The sequence below is a fragment of the Xiphophorus maculatus genome, chromosome 8, assembly GCF_002775205.1.
Source record: "Xiphophorus maculatus strain JP 163 A chromosome 8, X_maculatus-5.0-male, whole genome shotgun sequence".
Classification (NCBI taxonomy): domain Eukaryota; kingdom Metazoa; phylum Chordata; class Actinopteri; order Cyprinodontiformes; family Poeciliidae; genus Xiphophorus; species Xiphophorus maculatus.
This window is the reverse complement of record NC_036450.1, coordinates 5,261,508-5,279,186: the sequence shown is the minus strand read 5'-3', so window position 1 is coordinate 5,279,186 and position 17,679 is coordinate 5,261,508. Positions and strand designations below refer to the sequence as shown.

Genomic DNA, 17,679 nt, shown 5'->3' with positions numbered 1-17,679 from the left:
ACTAAAATATTTGTGTCATCAGCGAATAAGATAAATTTTAATACCTTGGACACTTTACTGATATCATTTATGTAAAGATTAAATAAAACTGGTCCCAATACTGATCCTTGTGGTACTCCACAGACAGTCTCCTGCCAGTCAGATTCCACATCTCTCAATATCACAAATTGTTTTCGGCTCTTTAAATAACTCCTCATCCAGTCAGAAACTACTCCCCTAATTCCATAGCGTTCTAATTTTTTAAGTAGGATTTCATGATTTATTGTATCAAAAGCTTTCTTTAGATCTATAAATATCCCTACTGCCAGTTTCTTACTATCTGTTGCGTTGGTTATTTCTTCTATTAAGTCAGTTACGGCCAGCGATGTTGACCGGTTTGCTCTGAATCCATATTGACTGCTGATAAGTAGCGAATGTTTTTCTATGAATTGTTCCACTCTTTTCTTAAAGAGTTTTTCCAGGATTTTAGAAAATTGTGGGAGAAGAGAGACAGGCCTGTAGTTAGTGAAGAGGTGTTTGTTGCCAGTTTTATACATTGGTTTAACCTTAGCTATTTTCATTTTATTGGGAAATGATCCCGTTTGAAATGATAAATTGCAAATATAAGTTAGTGGTTTAGAGATTCCTTTAATTACTATTTTAATAGTTTTCATGTCCAGATCATCACAGTCAGTGGATGTCTTATTTTTACATTTATTCACAATGTTTATGATTTCTTCTTCTAGTACAGGGTTGAGATATAAGGAGCTGGAATTATTCTCAATTTGATATTGCTGAGTTACAGTTTTTATAATCGGTATTTTTTCTGCTAATTGAGGTCCTATATTAACAAAATAACTATTGAATTTATTGACGACACTTTTCAAATCAGTAATATTCTGTTCATTATCTATGAAATAGTCTGGATAGTTGTTATTGTTAGATTTTCTAATAATTCTATTTAAAATATTCCATGTTTCCTTAATGTTGTTTTTATTCCTATCTAGTAATTTATGATAATAGTCCTTTTTACATGTTTTTATAATATTAGTTAACTTATTTTTATATTTCTTATATTTATTTTCTAATTCAGACATTCTATGTTTTAGAAATTCTCTATAAAATTTGATTTTCTTTTTACATGCCTTTTGTATTCCTTTTGTGATCCATTGTTCATTTTTTTGATTGCTTTTCCTGTTATATTGTTTGATTGGGCAGTGCTTGTTATATAATATTTTAAATATTTTTAAAAATTCTTCATATGCTGAATTCACATCATTCATTTTATATATTAATCTCCAATCGTAGGCCAACAACTCAGCTTCTAGAGCTTTTAATGTCTCTTCAGACGTAACCCGTCTGTAATGCGTCTCTATTTTTTGATCGTCTGTTTTGCACTTACAGTCGTAGACTATGAACACTGGTAAGTGATCAGTTATGTCATTCATTAATATTCCACTAGTTAAATTATTTTCCAGCACATTTGTAAAAATATTATCAATTAAGGTAGCGCAGTGCGATGTAATGCGACTGGGCCTGGTGATTTTAGGATACAGGCTTAGACTTAACATGGTGTTAATAAATTCTTCAGTCATTCTATGTTTATTTGGATTAAGAAGGTCAATATTGAAATCCCCACAGAAAAATGTTATTTTTTGATTAATTGTTATACATTTTTCTTCTATCCAGTTGTTGAGTACTTCAATGTTTGATCCAGGGGCTCTATAAATGCAACTCACTAAGACATTTTTCCTTTTTTCCACGAGTATTTCTATAGTCACACATTCAAACATGTTGTCCATCACAGTTGACATTGTTTCGATCAACTTATAATTAATCTTCTTGTCAACATATAAAGCTACCCCCCCTCCATTTTTGTTTTCTCTGTTCTTACAAACCATTTCATAACCATTAATTTCAAAGTCTATGCCCTTATCACTATTAAGCCAAGTTTCTGATAAAGCAATAACATTGAAGGTCTGTGAAAGTTGTTGGAGGTATTGTTTGATGCTGTCAAAATTTGCATAAAGGCTTCTACTATTAAAGTGAATTATTGACAGCTTTTGTTCTGTTTTAATGCTGTTGTTGAACTGATCATCGCTGTAATAGTGACAACTATCATTGCTGATATTATAGAAGTTGTTATCGGGATCTATGTCAGTTTCAATATCTTGCTGATGATAGTTTCTGTTTTGGAATACGGTTAGCTCTATATCCTCATAGGCCGCGATCTGTTGCATGTTTCTCTTTCAGAAGTGAACGTCAGCTATGTCTGGCTGTCTGTCATACATTGTTGGATAATTTAGGGGTACTAGTACGTGGATGGGTGATCAACTTATCATAACGTAGGTAAGCAATGTCCCCTCTTTGACGTGCTGCTCTTAGGTCCGGCATTAGTTCCGCCCTCCTTTTCCTTACTGCATCCGTGAAGTCTTCGTTAATGAAAATCTTAGATCCCTCAAGTGCCTTGGTACTCTGCAGAATAGTTGATCTGTCCTTGTATCATAAAAATTTGACAAGAATGGGCCTGGGTCTGTCTCCTCTAGGTTTACCAGTGCGGTGAGCTCTCTCAATGTCAACCTTATGTTGAAAGTTTAACTTTTCATTTAAAATAATTTTCACTTTCTCCTCAGTCTCAGCCCAAGTCTCATTTGGTGATCCAGTAATTCCATCAAAAACCAGATTGTTTCTCCTTGATTGCCCCTCAAGGTACTCCATTTTATCAGTGATAGTCATCATGCCCTCACATACTTTAAATATGTCTGACTGCATCGTGTCACTTCGGTCCTTGTGCTTAGCACTTTCTACTTTGATATCGTCAACGTCTTTCTGTGTAAATTGCAGGCTGGTTTTAATGTCCTGTAGTTCTCGTGTCATTGCGTTCATTCTAGTGTTAGCAGTGTCCACAATGATTTTAACAAAACCTTTAAAATTGTCCTGTTGTTGTTGGAGTAACTCCATATACATTTGCTTTTGCTGGCTCAGCAGCTCTTTAACTTGCGTGAGTGATACACAGTCCTCATCTTGTCTCCCGTCGGTCTTAGATCCTTTTGGAGGCATTATTTCGCTTCTTTTTTGCCTGTCGCTTCCTTAAGGCTCCTGCTCAGCAGTTGGAGGGCACTGCGCTGTCTCTCTCTACTTGCTGTCAATCCAACGTGTCGTTTTCCACTGGTTGTTTTCTCGGTTAGCTCAGTTAGCTGCCGGACGTTGGCCTCGTCCCGGTTAGCAGCCGCGATGTTAGTAAGCTAGCCGCAGCAAGCTAGCCTCAATGAGGTGGTTGCTCAATGAAAATCACACAGTGCTGTGAAAACTCTTACAAAAGTCCATACCTGACCCCAGGTATCCCAGAGATGTTTGATGCCTTCATCTGCTACTGCCAGAGCGACTTTGAGTTTGAGCCCATCAGACGTGTTGAAGGTGTGGATCTGCCTCTATGCCTCCGTCCCCCAGACCCTGGAGCTACGGTGGCCCTGAGGGGCAAATCACTTCAACAAATTCAAGAACACAACATTAACATAGCGCAATTACAAACTTCAGAGACGCTACAACATTAACAAAACGGAAGAGGTATGTCCCAGTGTGAGACTTGAGAAATCGTTGATTGGACAATAAGGCATTAATATGTATACGCCGAGTCCTACTTACGTCGCCGCCATCTTGAAAGTGGCAGTGGAGAGAACGTGCTGCGTTGTCTAGTTTCAACCATTTTATAGTACAAAGTGGACCCACTGCTTTTACATTTCACAGGTAAGAATTAAAGATAATAATATCGTAAATTTACGAGCAGATTTTCTTGACTTTGTGGCCGGTACTGTGCATTTCTGTGGAGAAACAAACTTCCAAACAACGGAGAAATATTTCCTTTGTAACTAAATTACTCCAGTTAACTACTCTGACTATCAGCTTAGCTAACTTTTTTTATACTGTGTAGTTTTTCTAAAGAGGGAGAGGCAATGAGAAACCTGTAAGGGGCCTTATAGCCGTTTGTTTATTGTTGCCATGGTTACCTAGAAGTTCGCAAGACAAGTCGCTGTTTGTCTCAAACATGGTTACTTTAAGGTACTTTAATGGTGTCTGTAAGATGTAGATTAAAATAATTTGTTTGATATAACAGACTGAAAGAACATTAATCCAGAGAGCAGCGCGGAGAGCGGGGGATTTAATCAGGACACGTCCATAAAGATCAGAGCTGGAGATGTTTTTCTTCAGACTTCTGATTCGCAGTTCATCTCCACAATGTTTGTGTTTAGATGCTAAGCCAATGCCCCCATATGGTGATGATGTGTTTTAGTTTCCTGAATGTGAATGAGTCAGGGATGTATTTTCTATTACACTGTTAGATCATTTTTATCATTCGCTTTAACCTGTAGCTGGCCAGATGTCTCAGAAGGCCCAGTCACTGAACTGCTCCCAGTTTGACCAGCAGCCTGAACCCCTGCCTGTGCTCTGTGTTGCCAGTATAATATGAATAAATTTGTCATGTACTGTGCACTTTTTTTCTTTCACTTTCTGTGTATTTTAAGTGAAATATTTCAATTTGAAGTATTAGAGTATTATGACAGTTTATGTAAAGAAATTAAAAATAATTTTGTCTGTTAGATTTTGTTCACATTGCTATTGACAGCACATTGGACATATTACACTATATAAATAATATAATACACTATATCATATAAATATTTTTTAAAGTAAAAATAAGTAGCTAAAGTTTAACAACTATTATCAAAGTTTGTCTTTACAATAAAATGCCTAAAATGTTATTGAAGTTACGTTTTTTATTCATGTCTTCAAATAGCAAATGCACATTGAATTATGTTAATATGTTCATGAATACATCACTGTTAAGGTGTGTGTGTGTGTGTGTGTGTGTTCATCAATAAAAATGATTTAACAGAATCAGCTGTATCAAATGTAATTATTGTGCCTCAAAACAATTAAATAATCACATCAAAAAGTTTGAAACGTTGCACTTAGTTTTTTTGTCATTCCTATATATATAATAGTGTGTGAGAGATTGTGTCAGTGGCATTAATTACCTTAAAATACTTTGTAGAACAGCACTTTACGAAGTTCGGTCCATTTAATTGTATTAGCTTGCTGGCAGAAAAGCCACTTTCAATATGGCGGACGCTATAGAGCATCGCAACAACAAGCCGACCGGAAGTTATCAAGAGATAACGTCCGGTTCAAAAGCGCTGTCGTCCAATCAGTGATTTCTCAGGTCTCCAACTGGGACAAACTCTTTCCATTTTGTTAATGTTGTAGCGTTTTTGAATTTGGTGAAGTGGTTTTTACTTCAGGGCCACCATCTAGTGGACTGATAGTAGAAGTGCAGCAGCTGATGGCAGCTTCCTCTGCCTCTCTGCTGTCTGACTGCATTCACCTGACACTGATATGAAGCAGAGAAGAAGAGCCAATCAGAGGAGGAACAGCTGATCTTTTTCCAGCTCTAATGATGGATGATCAGAGTTGATGTGCAGATGAATGATGTGTGTTTCCTCTGCAGGTGAAGGTAGAAAGTGTGTGTGAGCTGATGTGAATTCAGCAGCATGGATCAGTGTGAGGACAGAGAGGAGGGAGTCCCTCCCTCTAAAACCACTCTGTGTGGGGAAGATGAGAGCCAGAGCAAAGGTCAGAGGTGAGGTCACCATCTCTAACTGTCCACAGCCCTTTTCACACAGCGTTCACTATATCAGGCCAGAACAGACGTGGTGATGAAGCTGCTGCTGCTCCTCTTTGCTGATTAAGTTTTAATCATCATGTTTCTGTCAGGATCCATCAGAGACTCAAACCAGAACCAGAACCAGAACCCAGCTGTGTGTCCTTTAAGAGTGACATGTCAAAGGGTGCAATCATTTTCTTTAAATCTCCTGGATCTCCACCATCAGAGAGGTGAGATGTTTCTAACTGCTGTAACTGTTCAGTTTATATCTGTTATTATGACCATCCAATATTAATTTAACACACAAACACAAAAGTCAGAAGTGAATTTAATTTCTAGATTGATATTTGGATTGTTCTCTAAATCTAAATGTAATTTATTTTCCAGACAGAGTAATGCTGAAAGAAAAAGGCTTTTATGAATTAATTTTATGATTAAAGTTTCATCTCTGTGGTTCAAACATCATCCAACATAGTGGATTATTAACCATTTACACAGTTAAGATAAAAAATATCTCATGTGGATATCTTTCAGAACCAGATGGTCTCTAACATATATAAGCAACTGGGTCATTCTCTGAATTCGGTGCATTTTGTGTCTCACAGGTTTATCTCAAATATTTTCATATAATGCAACCCAGATTTTTTGAGAAAAATCAAGTAATGGAAATATCCATGTGTCTTGGTAACATAACATGCAAATATATTTTAATAATTATGTTTTGAAACATTTGATGGGTTGTTGAAGTGTAGAGGTCAGCCAAATGAGCATGTCCCCACTGACCAATATAAATTTTTCACTGAATATAAAACAAATGAAACTAACCAGTAACTGCAACTTATTTGTACAATTTTTTTTTAAAGATTTTATTGGCTCTAGTGACCTTTATTTGACAGGAAAGAGGGTAATGAGAGAAGGGGGAAGACATGCGGCAAAGGTCACCAGGCCAGGAATCGAACCTGCGACAGCCGCGTCGAGGACTAAGACCTCTATATGTGGGTCGTGCTTAACCCCTGCGCCACCACAGCACACCCTTATTTGTACAATTTTAAACATTTTTAGGTATACTTTAATCTAAATAAAATAAATATGAGAAAAATATATGAATTATTTATAAAATATCACTTTTTAATCATGTCCCTCCAGTTTTGTTTAACCCTGTAACAGCAGACCAATCCCTCCTTTTCATAAATAATGGTTCAGTCCAATTTCCTCAGCACCCTGGAAGTGACATCACTTAAGTTTTTTCCCGCTCACACTGTAAAGAGATTTAAGTGTTAATATAGTTTCTTACCGATATTTGATTATTTTTTATCCAAACATCGTCATTGTCAAGCTCAACCTTTCAACACCTTTAGGCAAGTAAATGATAATTATTGTTGTTTGGGAAAAAGTAAAGAATGGTCTTTGAAACACATTAATTCTTGTTTTCATTATATCATATGTTGCTCCGTAACCTAGCTAATGTGGACTTATGGCAACTTTTAGTAAAAATCTTACACTGGGTTCAACCACGTTACTTGATACATTGTTATGTATTTTTTTATAATAACAACAAATATTAGACTAATATTTGTTGGACTGTGTGCAAAGTTTAAAGAATGATTCAGAAACATTAAAAAGCCTGATTTAATGTTTATTTTAAAGTATATTTTTATGATTTATGAAAAGAGCTTTTACATCAAGTTGCCATATTTTACTTATCAGTCTAATTATTATGATTCAGAATCAAATAACATATACATATAATTAGTTATTGTAATCAAGGGACAGAGGAATGAAATTTTCCTGTTATGGGGTTGAATTTAAAGCAACCTAAGTAACAAAGAAATTCTTAATACTGTTTGGGATTTCATGAATAAGGTGGGGAGACATATTTTCCTGGAGGTTTAAAGAGTCCTTCAATAGATGCAATGATCAAAAACATAATTTATTGTGGTATATTTTTAAATAATCTGAGACGCCAAAATGTATCGAATTCAGAGAATCACCCAGTTACTGCTGATGAATAACGGGGACAAAAATGACCCATAATGAACTCACTTTTCAATCAAGACACAGAAACTATCATGTTGACATGACCTTTGACCCACAAACATTTAAATGCATTTTCATCAACTTAATTTTTCCAAATGAAACAGATTCATTTATTTAATCAAATATTAATATTAACACAGAAACACAAAGGCAGAAGTAAATTTAATTTCTAAGTTTATTTTTGGATTAGTCTCTAAGTCCGATTAAACACAGATTAATGCTGAAAGAAAAAGTTTCTATGAATTAATTTTATGATTCTAGTTGCATCTCTGAGATTCAAACATCAATCAATCAATCAATCAATCAATCAATCAATCAATCAATCAATCAATCAATCAATCAATCAATCAATCAATCAATCAATCAATCAATCAGCTTTATTGTCAATTCCTCTTACATGTCCAGACATACAAAGGAATCGAAATGACGTTTCTCACTATCCCACAGTGATACAAGACAGGGCGTTACTAACATTGAGTAACAATAAAAGACACAGTCTAACTAAAATTATCCTAAACAATTAATAAATAGATGTACAATAACTAGACATATAGCCTAAAAAGTTTTACAACTGAGAATGTATATGTATATATATATAAGTATATAGAGATATACAGATAAAAAAAGTGGCAGAAGTGCAGAGTTTAAATGCCGAATTTGCCCTCTATGTTAGGAGGAAGTGCAGTTGTGCAAGGTTCTGGGTTTCTTCTTCTTCATCTTCTTGGCCGCTTTGATGCTGAGGGGAGGGAATTCAGCATCCTCACAGCCTGATGGATGAAACTGTTGGAGAGTCTGGTGGTGCGGGAGCAGAGGCTTCTATATCTTTTCCCGGAGGGCAGGACACTGAACAGTTTGTGGGCAGGATGATTTACATCTCCCACAATCGTGACCGCTTTCTGGGTGAGTCGGGTGGTGTACAGGTCTTGCAGGGCGGGGAGTGGGGCACCAATGATCTTGGAGGCTGTTTTCACAATGCGCTGCAGGGCTTTTCTGTTCTGTTCTGTGCAGCTTCCGCACCACACTGTGATGCAGCTAGTCAGGGTGCTTTCTATGGTGCCTCTGTAGAAAGTGCTCAAGATGGGTGGTGAAGCACTTGCCTTCTTGAGCTTGCGCAGGAAGTAGAGGCTTTGTTGGGCCTTCTTCACAAGTGATGTGGTGTTGGTGGTCCAGGAGAGGTCTTCACAGATGTGCACCCCAAGGAATTTTGTGCTGCCTACTCTCTCTACTGCAGCGCCATCTATGGTCAGTGGTGGGTGTTTGATATGGCCCTTCCTGAAGTCCATAACAATCTCCTTGGTTTTGCTGACATTTAGCAAGAGGTTGTTGTTGCTGCACCACTTGGTCAAAAGATGGACCTCCTCCCTGTAGTGGGTTTCATCGCCCTTGGTGATGAGGCCCACAAGAGTTGTGTCGTCTGCAAACTTCACTATATGGTTGGAGGTGTGGGTTGTTGTGCAGTCATGTGTCAGCAGGGTGAAGAGCAGAGGACTGAGCACACAGCCCTGGGGGGCGCCTGTGTTCAGGGTAATACTGCTCGAGGTTAAGTTGCCAACCCGTACTGCTTGAGGCCTCTGAGTGAGGAAATCTAGCAGCCAGTTGCAGAGGGAGGTGCTAATCCCCAGCTTGTCCAGTTTGCAGATAAGTTGTTGTGGTATTATGGTATTGAATGCTGAACTGAAGTCAATGAACAGCATTCTCACATAAGAGTCCTTTTTGTCCAGGTGGGTGAGGCCAGGGTGGAGGGCAGAGCAGATTGCATCCTCTGTGGATCGTTTTGCTCTGTATGCAAACTGAAAAGGGTCCAGGATAATGGGAAGGTTGCACTTGACGTGGGCCATGACTAGCCGTTCAAAGCACTTCATGATAATGGATGTCAGTGCCACTGGACGGTAGTCATTGAAGCAGGATGGAGAGGATTTCTTTGGCACTGGTATAATGGTTGCAGTTTTGAAAAGTGATGGAACAATGGCTTGTTCCAGGGAGATGTTAAAGACATCGGTGAAGACATCTTTTAGCTCCTCTGCACAGTCTTTCAACACACGACCTGGGATGTTGTCTGGTCCCGCTGCTTTCCGGGGGTTGATTCTGGCCAGTGTCCTCTTCACCATGTCGGCTGAGAGGCGAAGGATCTGGTCATGGCGGGGGTGGGGGTGGGGTTCTTCTCTGGGCATGTGTTGTTTTGTGCTTCAGAGCGTGCGAAGAAGCTGTTCAGATTGTTCAGCAGAGAGATGTTGCTGTCACAGCTCCTTGGGGAAGGCTTATAGTCCGTAATGGCCTGAATACCTCGCCATAGGCTCTGTGCATCTCTGCTGTCCTTAAAGTGTGTACTTATCTTGTTTGCGTACTCTCGTTTTGCCTTCTTGATGCCACGGGACAGGTTGGCTCTTGCTGTTTTTAAGCTCTGTTCATCCTCAGCTCTGAAGGCTTTATTCCTGGCTCTCAGCAGCTTGTGGACATCACCTGTTAGCCATGGTTTGCAGTTTGCCCGGATGATGATGGTTTTTGTGTCAGTCACATCGTCAATGCATTTTGTGATGAAGGAGGTCACAGTGTCTGTGTACTCTTCTATGTCTGTGTGGCCATTGTGGGTAGCTGCCTGTTTGAACATCTTCCAATCCGATTTTTCAAAACAGTCTTGGAGAGCAGCTGTAGCCCCCTCTGGCCACACCCTGATGTTCACCCAACATGGTGTATTATCAAACATTTCTACAGTAAAACTAAATAATGTCTCCTGTGAATCGCATTCAGAACGACATGTTCTCTAACTTAACATTCAGTTCTGATTGAAGCTCCATCAGATCCTCCTTGGATGGTCAGAGTGGAAATGATTCCTGGTTCTTCTCCATGTCAGAGCTCAACACTAAAATCACCAAACTTCTCTCAGTCATTTCAAACCAACATGTTGGTCTCAGAAACAAATCTTTCTGCTCTTTAAACAAGGCTGGACATTATTTAGGAGGATCAATGATCAGGAACATGTTGGAGGATTGGACCAGTTCTGATAGGAATCATTTAGAACATCAAGTCGATGATCTGTCTGGTTCTGTTGTGTCTCACAGCTCTTTATTTTACAATGAACCACATTAAAATATCTTCAAACCAAAATGCAAAGGAAAGATTTTAATGAGTTTCTTTTTTTAGCAGAATCCATCAGATTTTCACACAAGAAGAATCAGAACCCAGCTGTGTGTCGTTTAAGAGCGACGGTTCAATGGATCATCCCATTGACTTTAAATCTCCTGGACCTCCATCATCAGAGAGGTGAGCTGTTTCTAATTGCTGTAACAATGGAAACTGAACCAGTAAGAACTCAGATGTTTCCAGTTATATTTACAGAGAGGTTTGATCCATTATATACAGAAATCAGCTGATCTGTTCTCATGAAAACACCTTCATATCTTTATCTCTGGGATGTTGATGATGATGTTCTGTTGCTTCCTGGCTCCATGTCAGACTAACAGTGGAACACATTTCCACTGGGAAATACCTGGTAAAGCCAGTCTGGTCCATCAGGACTTGGTTCCTGTGTGCATTGTGAGAGCAGTTCAGCAGGGAAGGAAAGCTTCATGATGTGGTTGGTGAGATCTGCTGGAACTCAACCAAACTGAGCTGATGTGGATCATCAGAGGTTCTGCTGGTTCTTAATGGGATCAGCAGGAACATTAAATCTTTATAACTACTTAGTTCACCTGGTTCACTGCTCACATCCAGATATTACATCATGGACCTTTACCTTCTGATTGTCTCTGTGTGGACAGATACAATGTGATCTCACTGGCTTCCAAGGATCTACAGGATCCATTTTAAAATCCTCTCTATAACATCCAGCAGAGGACCCCACATGGACACACACCCACATATCTCAAACCTCCTCCATGTCCACATCACCTCAGATCTAGTCATCAGAACCTGTTGGATGTCCCACACTGTCCTGAAGACCTGTGTGGACAGAGCCTTCACTTCCACTGTCCCCAAGCTCTGGGAAACTGTCTCCACCAGCATCAGATCTAATGACAGTTTGGACTGTTTGAAGTCCAAGTTCAGCATCAACCTTTTAAAATGTCTTCTAGGTGATTTTGGTGTTACTGCTCTTCATCCTTGTAGTTCATCTTCCTCTTTTTAACTTCACTCCATTTTGTTCATATGATGCTCTGTTTTTCTGCTTCAAGTACATTTAATGTGAAAGTCTTGGTGATTTCATCTCTGAATACTGCTGGATGAATATTTCCTGACTTTCTAATTGTTCCTGGTTCCTCCACAGAGTGGACCAGCAGAGCTCAGAGGTTCCCAGTTGTCTGTCTGCCCAGCAGCATAAAACACAGCTGGACTTCATATTTATGGTCTGTATATGAACAACAACTTTTCCATGGGTTCTGTTCAAAGTCATCTCCATGCTGAACTTTGTAGACCAGAGGAGTGTCAGTCTGTCAAACATCCATCTGGTGTTTGGCTCCATGTGTCATGATCTGTGTTTTTCCTTGTTTATTTAGAGTTTTCTGTGTCGTTAAGTCTCTTCGTTGTCCTGTCCTCCCCTTGATTGTTCCCAGGTGTGTCTCGTCTCTGTGATTACCCTCCCGTGTATTTAACTCCACCTGTGTTCCTTGTTCCTCGTCGGGTCCTCGTCAATGTCGAGTCTAGCTGTCGTCAGTGTTTCCTTGTGCCTGCTGTTCGTTGTTTGGACTGTGCTTTATCATTAAAATCACCATATTCATCTGACCTGGGTCCGCTGCGTCTACCACACCACTCTCACCACCCGCACCTCATGACAGTAGGACCCGACCAAACCGAATGGTGAGAGAGCAGCACGACCAAGAGGTATGGTTCCAGCAGCAGTTGGAGTTGGCTCAGCGGGATCTCTACAAGGACGTAGAGATCCTGCCATCTCCGCTGCTGCTGGAGGAGATGGGACTGGTCTCAGACTACACCCTGGCGATTAACAAATGTCTGATCCCACCAGTCACCACCCCAAAGCCCTCCGGATTCGGCCCCCGCCGTTACTCACGCCGGGGAAGACAGCGACGTGAGCCGCCGGTGAGCCCGACCCCTCGTCGCCTTCCGGATCCGTCACCTCCGCTGTCAGCCCAGAGACAGCGACGTGAGCCGCCGGTGAACCCGGCCCCTCGTCGCCTTCCGGATCCGTCACCTCCGCTGTCAGCATGGAGACAGCGACGTGAGCCGCCGGTGGATCCGGCCCCTCGTCACTTTCCTGAGCCGCCACCTCCGCGACCAGCTCGGAGACAGCGACGTGAGCCGCCGGTGGATCCGGCCCCTCATCGCTTTCCGGAGCTACCCCCGCCGCAGCCGGTCCCGAGGCTTCGCTCCGGCCCGCCTCCGCAGCCGGTTCCCAGGCTTCGTCCCGGCTCGCCGCCGCAGCCGGTTCCCAGGCTTCGTCCCGGCTCGCCGCCGCAGCCGGTTCCCAGGCTTCGTCACGGCTCGCCGCCGCAGCCAATTCCCAGGCTTCGTCCCGGCTCGCCGCCGCAGCCAATTCCCAGGCTTCGTCCCGGCTCGCCGCCGCAGCCGGCCCCGAGGCTCCGCCCCGGCTCGCCCCCGCAGCCGGCCCCGAGGCTCCGCCCCGGCGTTTCTCCAGAGACTCCCTGCGTTCCTCCTGAGACCCTGACCTTCTGCGTTCCTCCTGAGACCCTGACCTTCTGCATTCCTCCTGAGACCCTGACCTTCTGCGTTCCTCCTGAGACCCTGACCTCCTGCGTTCCTCCTGAGACCCTGACCTCCTGCGTTCCTCCTGAGACCCTGACCTCCTGCGTTCCTCCTGAGACCCTGACCTCCTGCGTTCCTCCTGAGACCCTGACCTCCTGCGTTCCTCCTGAGACCCTGACCTCCTGCGATCCTCCTGAGACCCTGACCTCCTGCGATCCTCCTGAGACCCTGACCTCCTGCGATCCTCCTGAGACCCTGACCTCCTGCGATCCTCCTGAGACCCAGACCCTCTACGTTCCTTCCGAGACCCCGACTCCCGAGACCCCCTGCGTTCCTCCAGAGACCCGGACCCCCTGCGTTCCTCCAGAGACCCAGACCCCCTGCGTTCCTCCAGAGACCCAGACCCCCTGCGTTCCTCCAGAGACCCCGACCTTCTGCATTCCCTCCGAGACCCCGACCTTCTGTGTTCCCACTGAGACCCCCTGTGCTCCACCAGAGACCCTGCCTTGGGGGGCTCGTCGTCGCCGTCTGTGGGCGGCCCCCGGGACTCCCCGTTGCCACCTCCGGCGCCGCGGACGGCCGCTAGACCGCCTCTGTGGTTCCCGCCTCCAGCGCCGCGGGCGACCGCCGGACCGCCTCTGTGGTTCCCGCCTCCAGCGCCGCGGACGGCCGCCGGACCGCCTCCGTGGTTCCCGCCTCCAGCGCCGCGGACGACCACCGGACCGCCTCCGTGGTTCCCGCCTCCAGCGCCGCGGACGACCGCCGGACCGCCTCCGTGGTTCCCGCCTCCAGCGCCGCGGACGACCGCCGGACCACCTCCGTGGTTCCCGCCGCCGCGGACGACCGCCGGACCACCTCAGTGGTTCCCGCCTCCTTTGCCTCCGCCCACCCTGTGGGTAGTTTTTTTTTTGTTGTTTATGGACTCTTGGCCCTTCTTGTTTTTCCGCCCACAATGGTGGGTTGTTTTTTGTTAGTTTGGACTCTGGCCCGCCGTCCGGCACCCCTCCACCCACCCTTGTTGGGTTTTTTGGGTTTTTTTTCCTTGGGCATCTGGTAGCCGCCCTTGAGGGGGGGGGTACTGTCATGATCTGTGTTTTTCCTTGTTTATTTAGAGTTTTCTGTGTCGTTAAGTCTCTTCGTTGTCCTGTCCTCCCCTTGATTGTTCCCAGGTGTGTCTCGTCTCTGTGATTACCCTCCCGTGTATTTAACTCCACCTGTGTTCCTTGTTCCTCGTCGGGTCCTCGTCAATGTCGATTCTAGCTGTCGTCAGTGTTTCCTTGTGCCTGCTGTTCGTTGTTTGGACTGTGCTTTATCATTATAATCACCATATTCATCTGACCTGGGTCCGCTGCGTCTACCTCACCACTCTCACCACCCGCACCTCATGACACCATGATTTTAGTCTGATGTTTCCTTCATCTATTATTCTATTCCAGATGCTGGAGGACAATATTGTCGCTTTTCTGAAGAACGAGCTGAAGAAGATCCATAAGATTCTGAGTCCAAATGACCCAGAATGCACAGAGAGTCAGAGAGATGATGATGAGGTGTTGGAAGGTGAGGATGAAGAGCAGAGGAGAAGCAGCAGAGAGGCAGTGATGAAGATCACACTGAACTTCCTGCGGAGGATGAAGCAGGAGGAGCTGGCTGACCGTCTGGAGAGCAGTAAGAGGATTTCTACAAAGGTTTAACCTGATGGATAAATCACACATTTACTGAAATCTGAAGAGATGGAATCACATTTATGCAAAACATCTTCAGAATCTGATTTTATTTAGTTCTTGATTTTATTTTTTGTCTTATTTTAGAACGTCTTGCTGCAGTTTGTGAACATCAACTTAAATCTGGTCTGAAGAAGAAGTTCCAGTCTGTGTTTGAGGGGATTGCTAAACCAGGAAGTCCAACCCTTCTGAACCAGATCTACACAGAGCTCTACATCACAGAGGGAGGGACTGGAGAGGTCAATGATGAACATGAGGTCAGACAGATTGAAACAGCATCCAGGAAACCACACAGACCAGAAACAACAATCAGACAAGAAGACATCTTTAAAGTCCAACCTAGAAGAGATCAACCAATCAGAACAGTGATGACAAATGGAGTGGCTGGCATTGGGAAAACAGTCTTAACACAGAAGTTCACTCTGGACTGGGCTGAAGACAAAGCCCACCAGAACATCCAGTTCATATTTCCATTCACCTTCAGAGAGCTGAATGTGCTGAAGGAGAAAAAGTTCAGTTTGGTGGAACTTGTTCATCATTTGTTTAGTGAAACCAAAGAAATCTGCAGCTTTGAACACTTCCAGGTTCTGTTCATCTTTGATGGTCTGGATGAGAGTCGACTTCCTCTGGACTTCCACAACAAGGAGATCCTGACTGATGCTACAGAGTCCACCTCAGTGGACGTTCTGCTGACAAACCTCATCAGGGGGAAACTGCTTCCCTCTGCTCTCCTCTGGATAACCACACGACCTGCAGCAGCCAATCAGATCCCTCCTCAGTGTGTTGGTATGGTAACAGAGGTCAGAGGGTTCAATGACCCACAGAAGGAGGAGTACTTCAGGAAGAGATTCAGAGATAAGGAGCAGGCCAGCAGGATCATCTCCCACATGAAGACATCACGAAGCCTCCACATCATGTGCCACATCCCAGTCTTCTGCTGGATCACTGCTACAGTTCTGGAGGATGTGTTGGAGACCAGAGAGGGAGGAGAGCTGCCCAGAACCCTGACTGAGATGTACATCCACTTCCTGGTGGTTCAGACCAAAGTGAAGAAGGTCAAGTATGATGGAGGAGCTGAAACAGATCCACACTGGAGTCCAGAGAGCAGGAAGATGATCAAGTCTCTGGGAAAACTGGCTTTTGATCAGCTGCAGAAAGGAAACCTGATCTTCTATGAATCAGACCTGACAGAGTGTGGCATCGATATCAGAGCAGCCTCAGTGTACTCAGGAGTGTTCACACAGATCTTTAAAGAGGAGAGAGGTCTGTACCAGGACAAGGTGTTCTGCTTCATCCATCTGAGTGTTCAGGAGTTTCTGGCTGCTCTTCATGTTCATCGGACCTTTATCAACTCTGGGGTCATCTTGATGGGAGAAAAACAAACACCTAAGAAATCTTCATTATTTAATAAACTTAAACTAAAATGTCTCCATCAGAGAGCTGTTGACCAGGCCTTACAGAGTCCAAATGGACACCTGGACTTGTTCCTCCGCTTCCTCCTGGGACTTTCACTGCAGACCAATCAGAGACTCCTACAAGGTCTGCTGACACAGACAGGAAGTAGCTCACAGACCAATCAGAAAACAGTTCAGCTCATCAAGGAGAAGATCAATGAGAGTTTGTCTGCAGAGAAAAGCATCAATCTGTTCCACTGTCTGAATGAACTGAATGATCGTTCTCTAGTGGAGGAGATCCAACAGTCTCTGAGTTCAGGAAGTCTCTCCACAGATAAACTGTCTCCTGCTCAGTGGTCAGCTCTGGTTTTCATCTTAGTGTCATCAGGAAAAGATCTGGATGTGTTTGACCTGAAGAAATACTCTGCTTCAGAGGAGGTTCTTCTGAGGCTGCTGCCAGTGGTTAAAGCCTCCAACAAAGCTCTGTAAGGACACTGATTGTTTAGGCAGTTATTTTTGATAGAAATATGCTAATGATGAGGTAAATATATATATTAGTGTTTCAGTTTAGGGCTGCACAGTGGTGCAGTTGGTAGCACTGTTGTCTTGCAGCAAGAAGGTCCTGGGTTCGATTCCCGGCCAGGGGTCTTACTGCACGGAGTTTGCATGTTCTCGCTGTGCATGTGTGGGTTCTTTCCTGGTTCTCCAGCTTCGTCCCACAGTCCAAAAACATGACTGTTAGGTTAATTGGTCTCTCCAAATTCTCCCTAGGTGTGTGTGTGAATGTTTGTTTGTCCTGTGCGTCTCTGTGTTGCCCTGCGACAGGCTGGCAACCTGTCCAGGGTGACCCCGCCTCTTGCCTGGAACGTTAGCTGGAGACCAGCAACCCTCCCGACCCCATTAGGGACAAGGGTGTAAGAAAATGGATGGATTGATGTTTCAGTTTATATATTGGTGCATTGTCTCTTCAAATTGTCTCACTGGGGGGGATGTGTAAAGGAGACAGAGACTTACTTCAGCAGCTGAACATACTATTACATATTAAAGCAGCAAAACATCTACTCTTTATGTTAAAATTTTAATTGTACTAATTTAGCTAATTGTGGAATTTTATAATTCGATTTCTAGCCTCTTTGTTGCCTGTAGTTCTGTCCTTTAAGGCTGGATGACTAACTATAGAATGAACCATTTCACAACAAAAGGCAACGTAAATATGTGTAAAATAAGATAG

The 17,679-nt window shown here is 43.3% G+C and overlaps 1 protein-coding gene across 1 annotated transcript in view; it reads left to right on the top strand.

Moving 5' to 3' along the window:
- Positions 1-5,604: 5,604 nt before the first annotated feature.
- The window catches only part of LOC111609486 (NACHT, LRR and PYD domains-containing protein 12-like), a 90,909-nt gene continuing 78,834 nt past the window's right edge, over positions 5,605-17,679 (top strand). The window contains exons 1-6 of the mRNA XM_023338227.1: positions 5,605-5,617; positions 5,752-5,871; positions 10,823-10,939; positions 11,940-12,018; positions 14,770-14,998; positions 15,142-16,933. Of these exons, the coding sequence (XP_023193995.1) occupies positions 5,816-5,871; positions 10,823-10,939; positions 11,940-12,018; positions 14,770-14,998; positions 15,142-16,933 (2,273 nt within the window). The 5' untranslated portion in view covers positions 5,605-5,617; positions 5,752-5,815. The remainder of the gene's footprint in view (positions 5,618-5,751; positions 5,872-10,822; positions 10,940-11,939; positions 12,019-14,769; positions 14,999-15,141; positions 16,934-17,679) is intronic.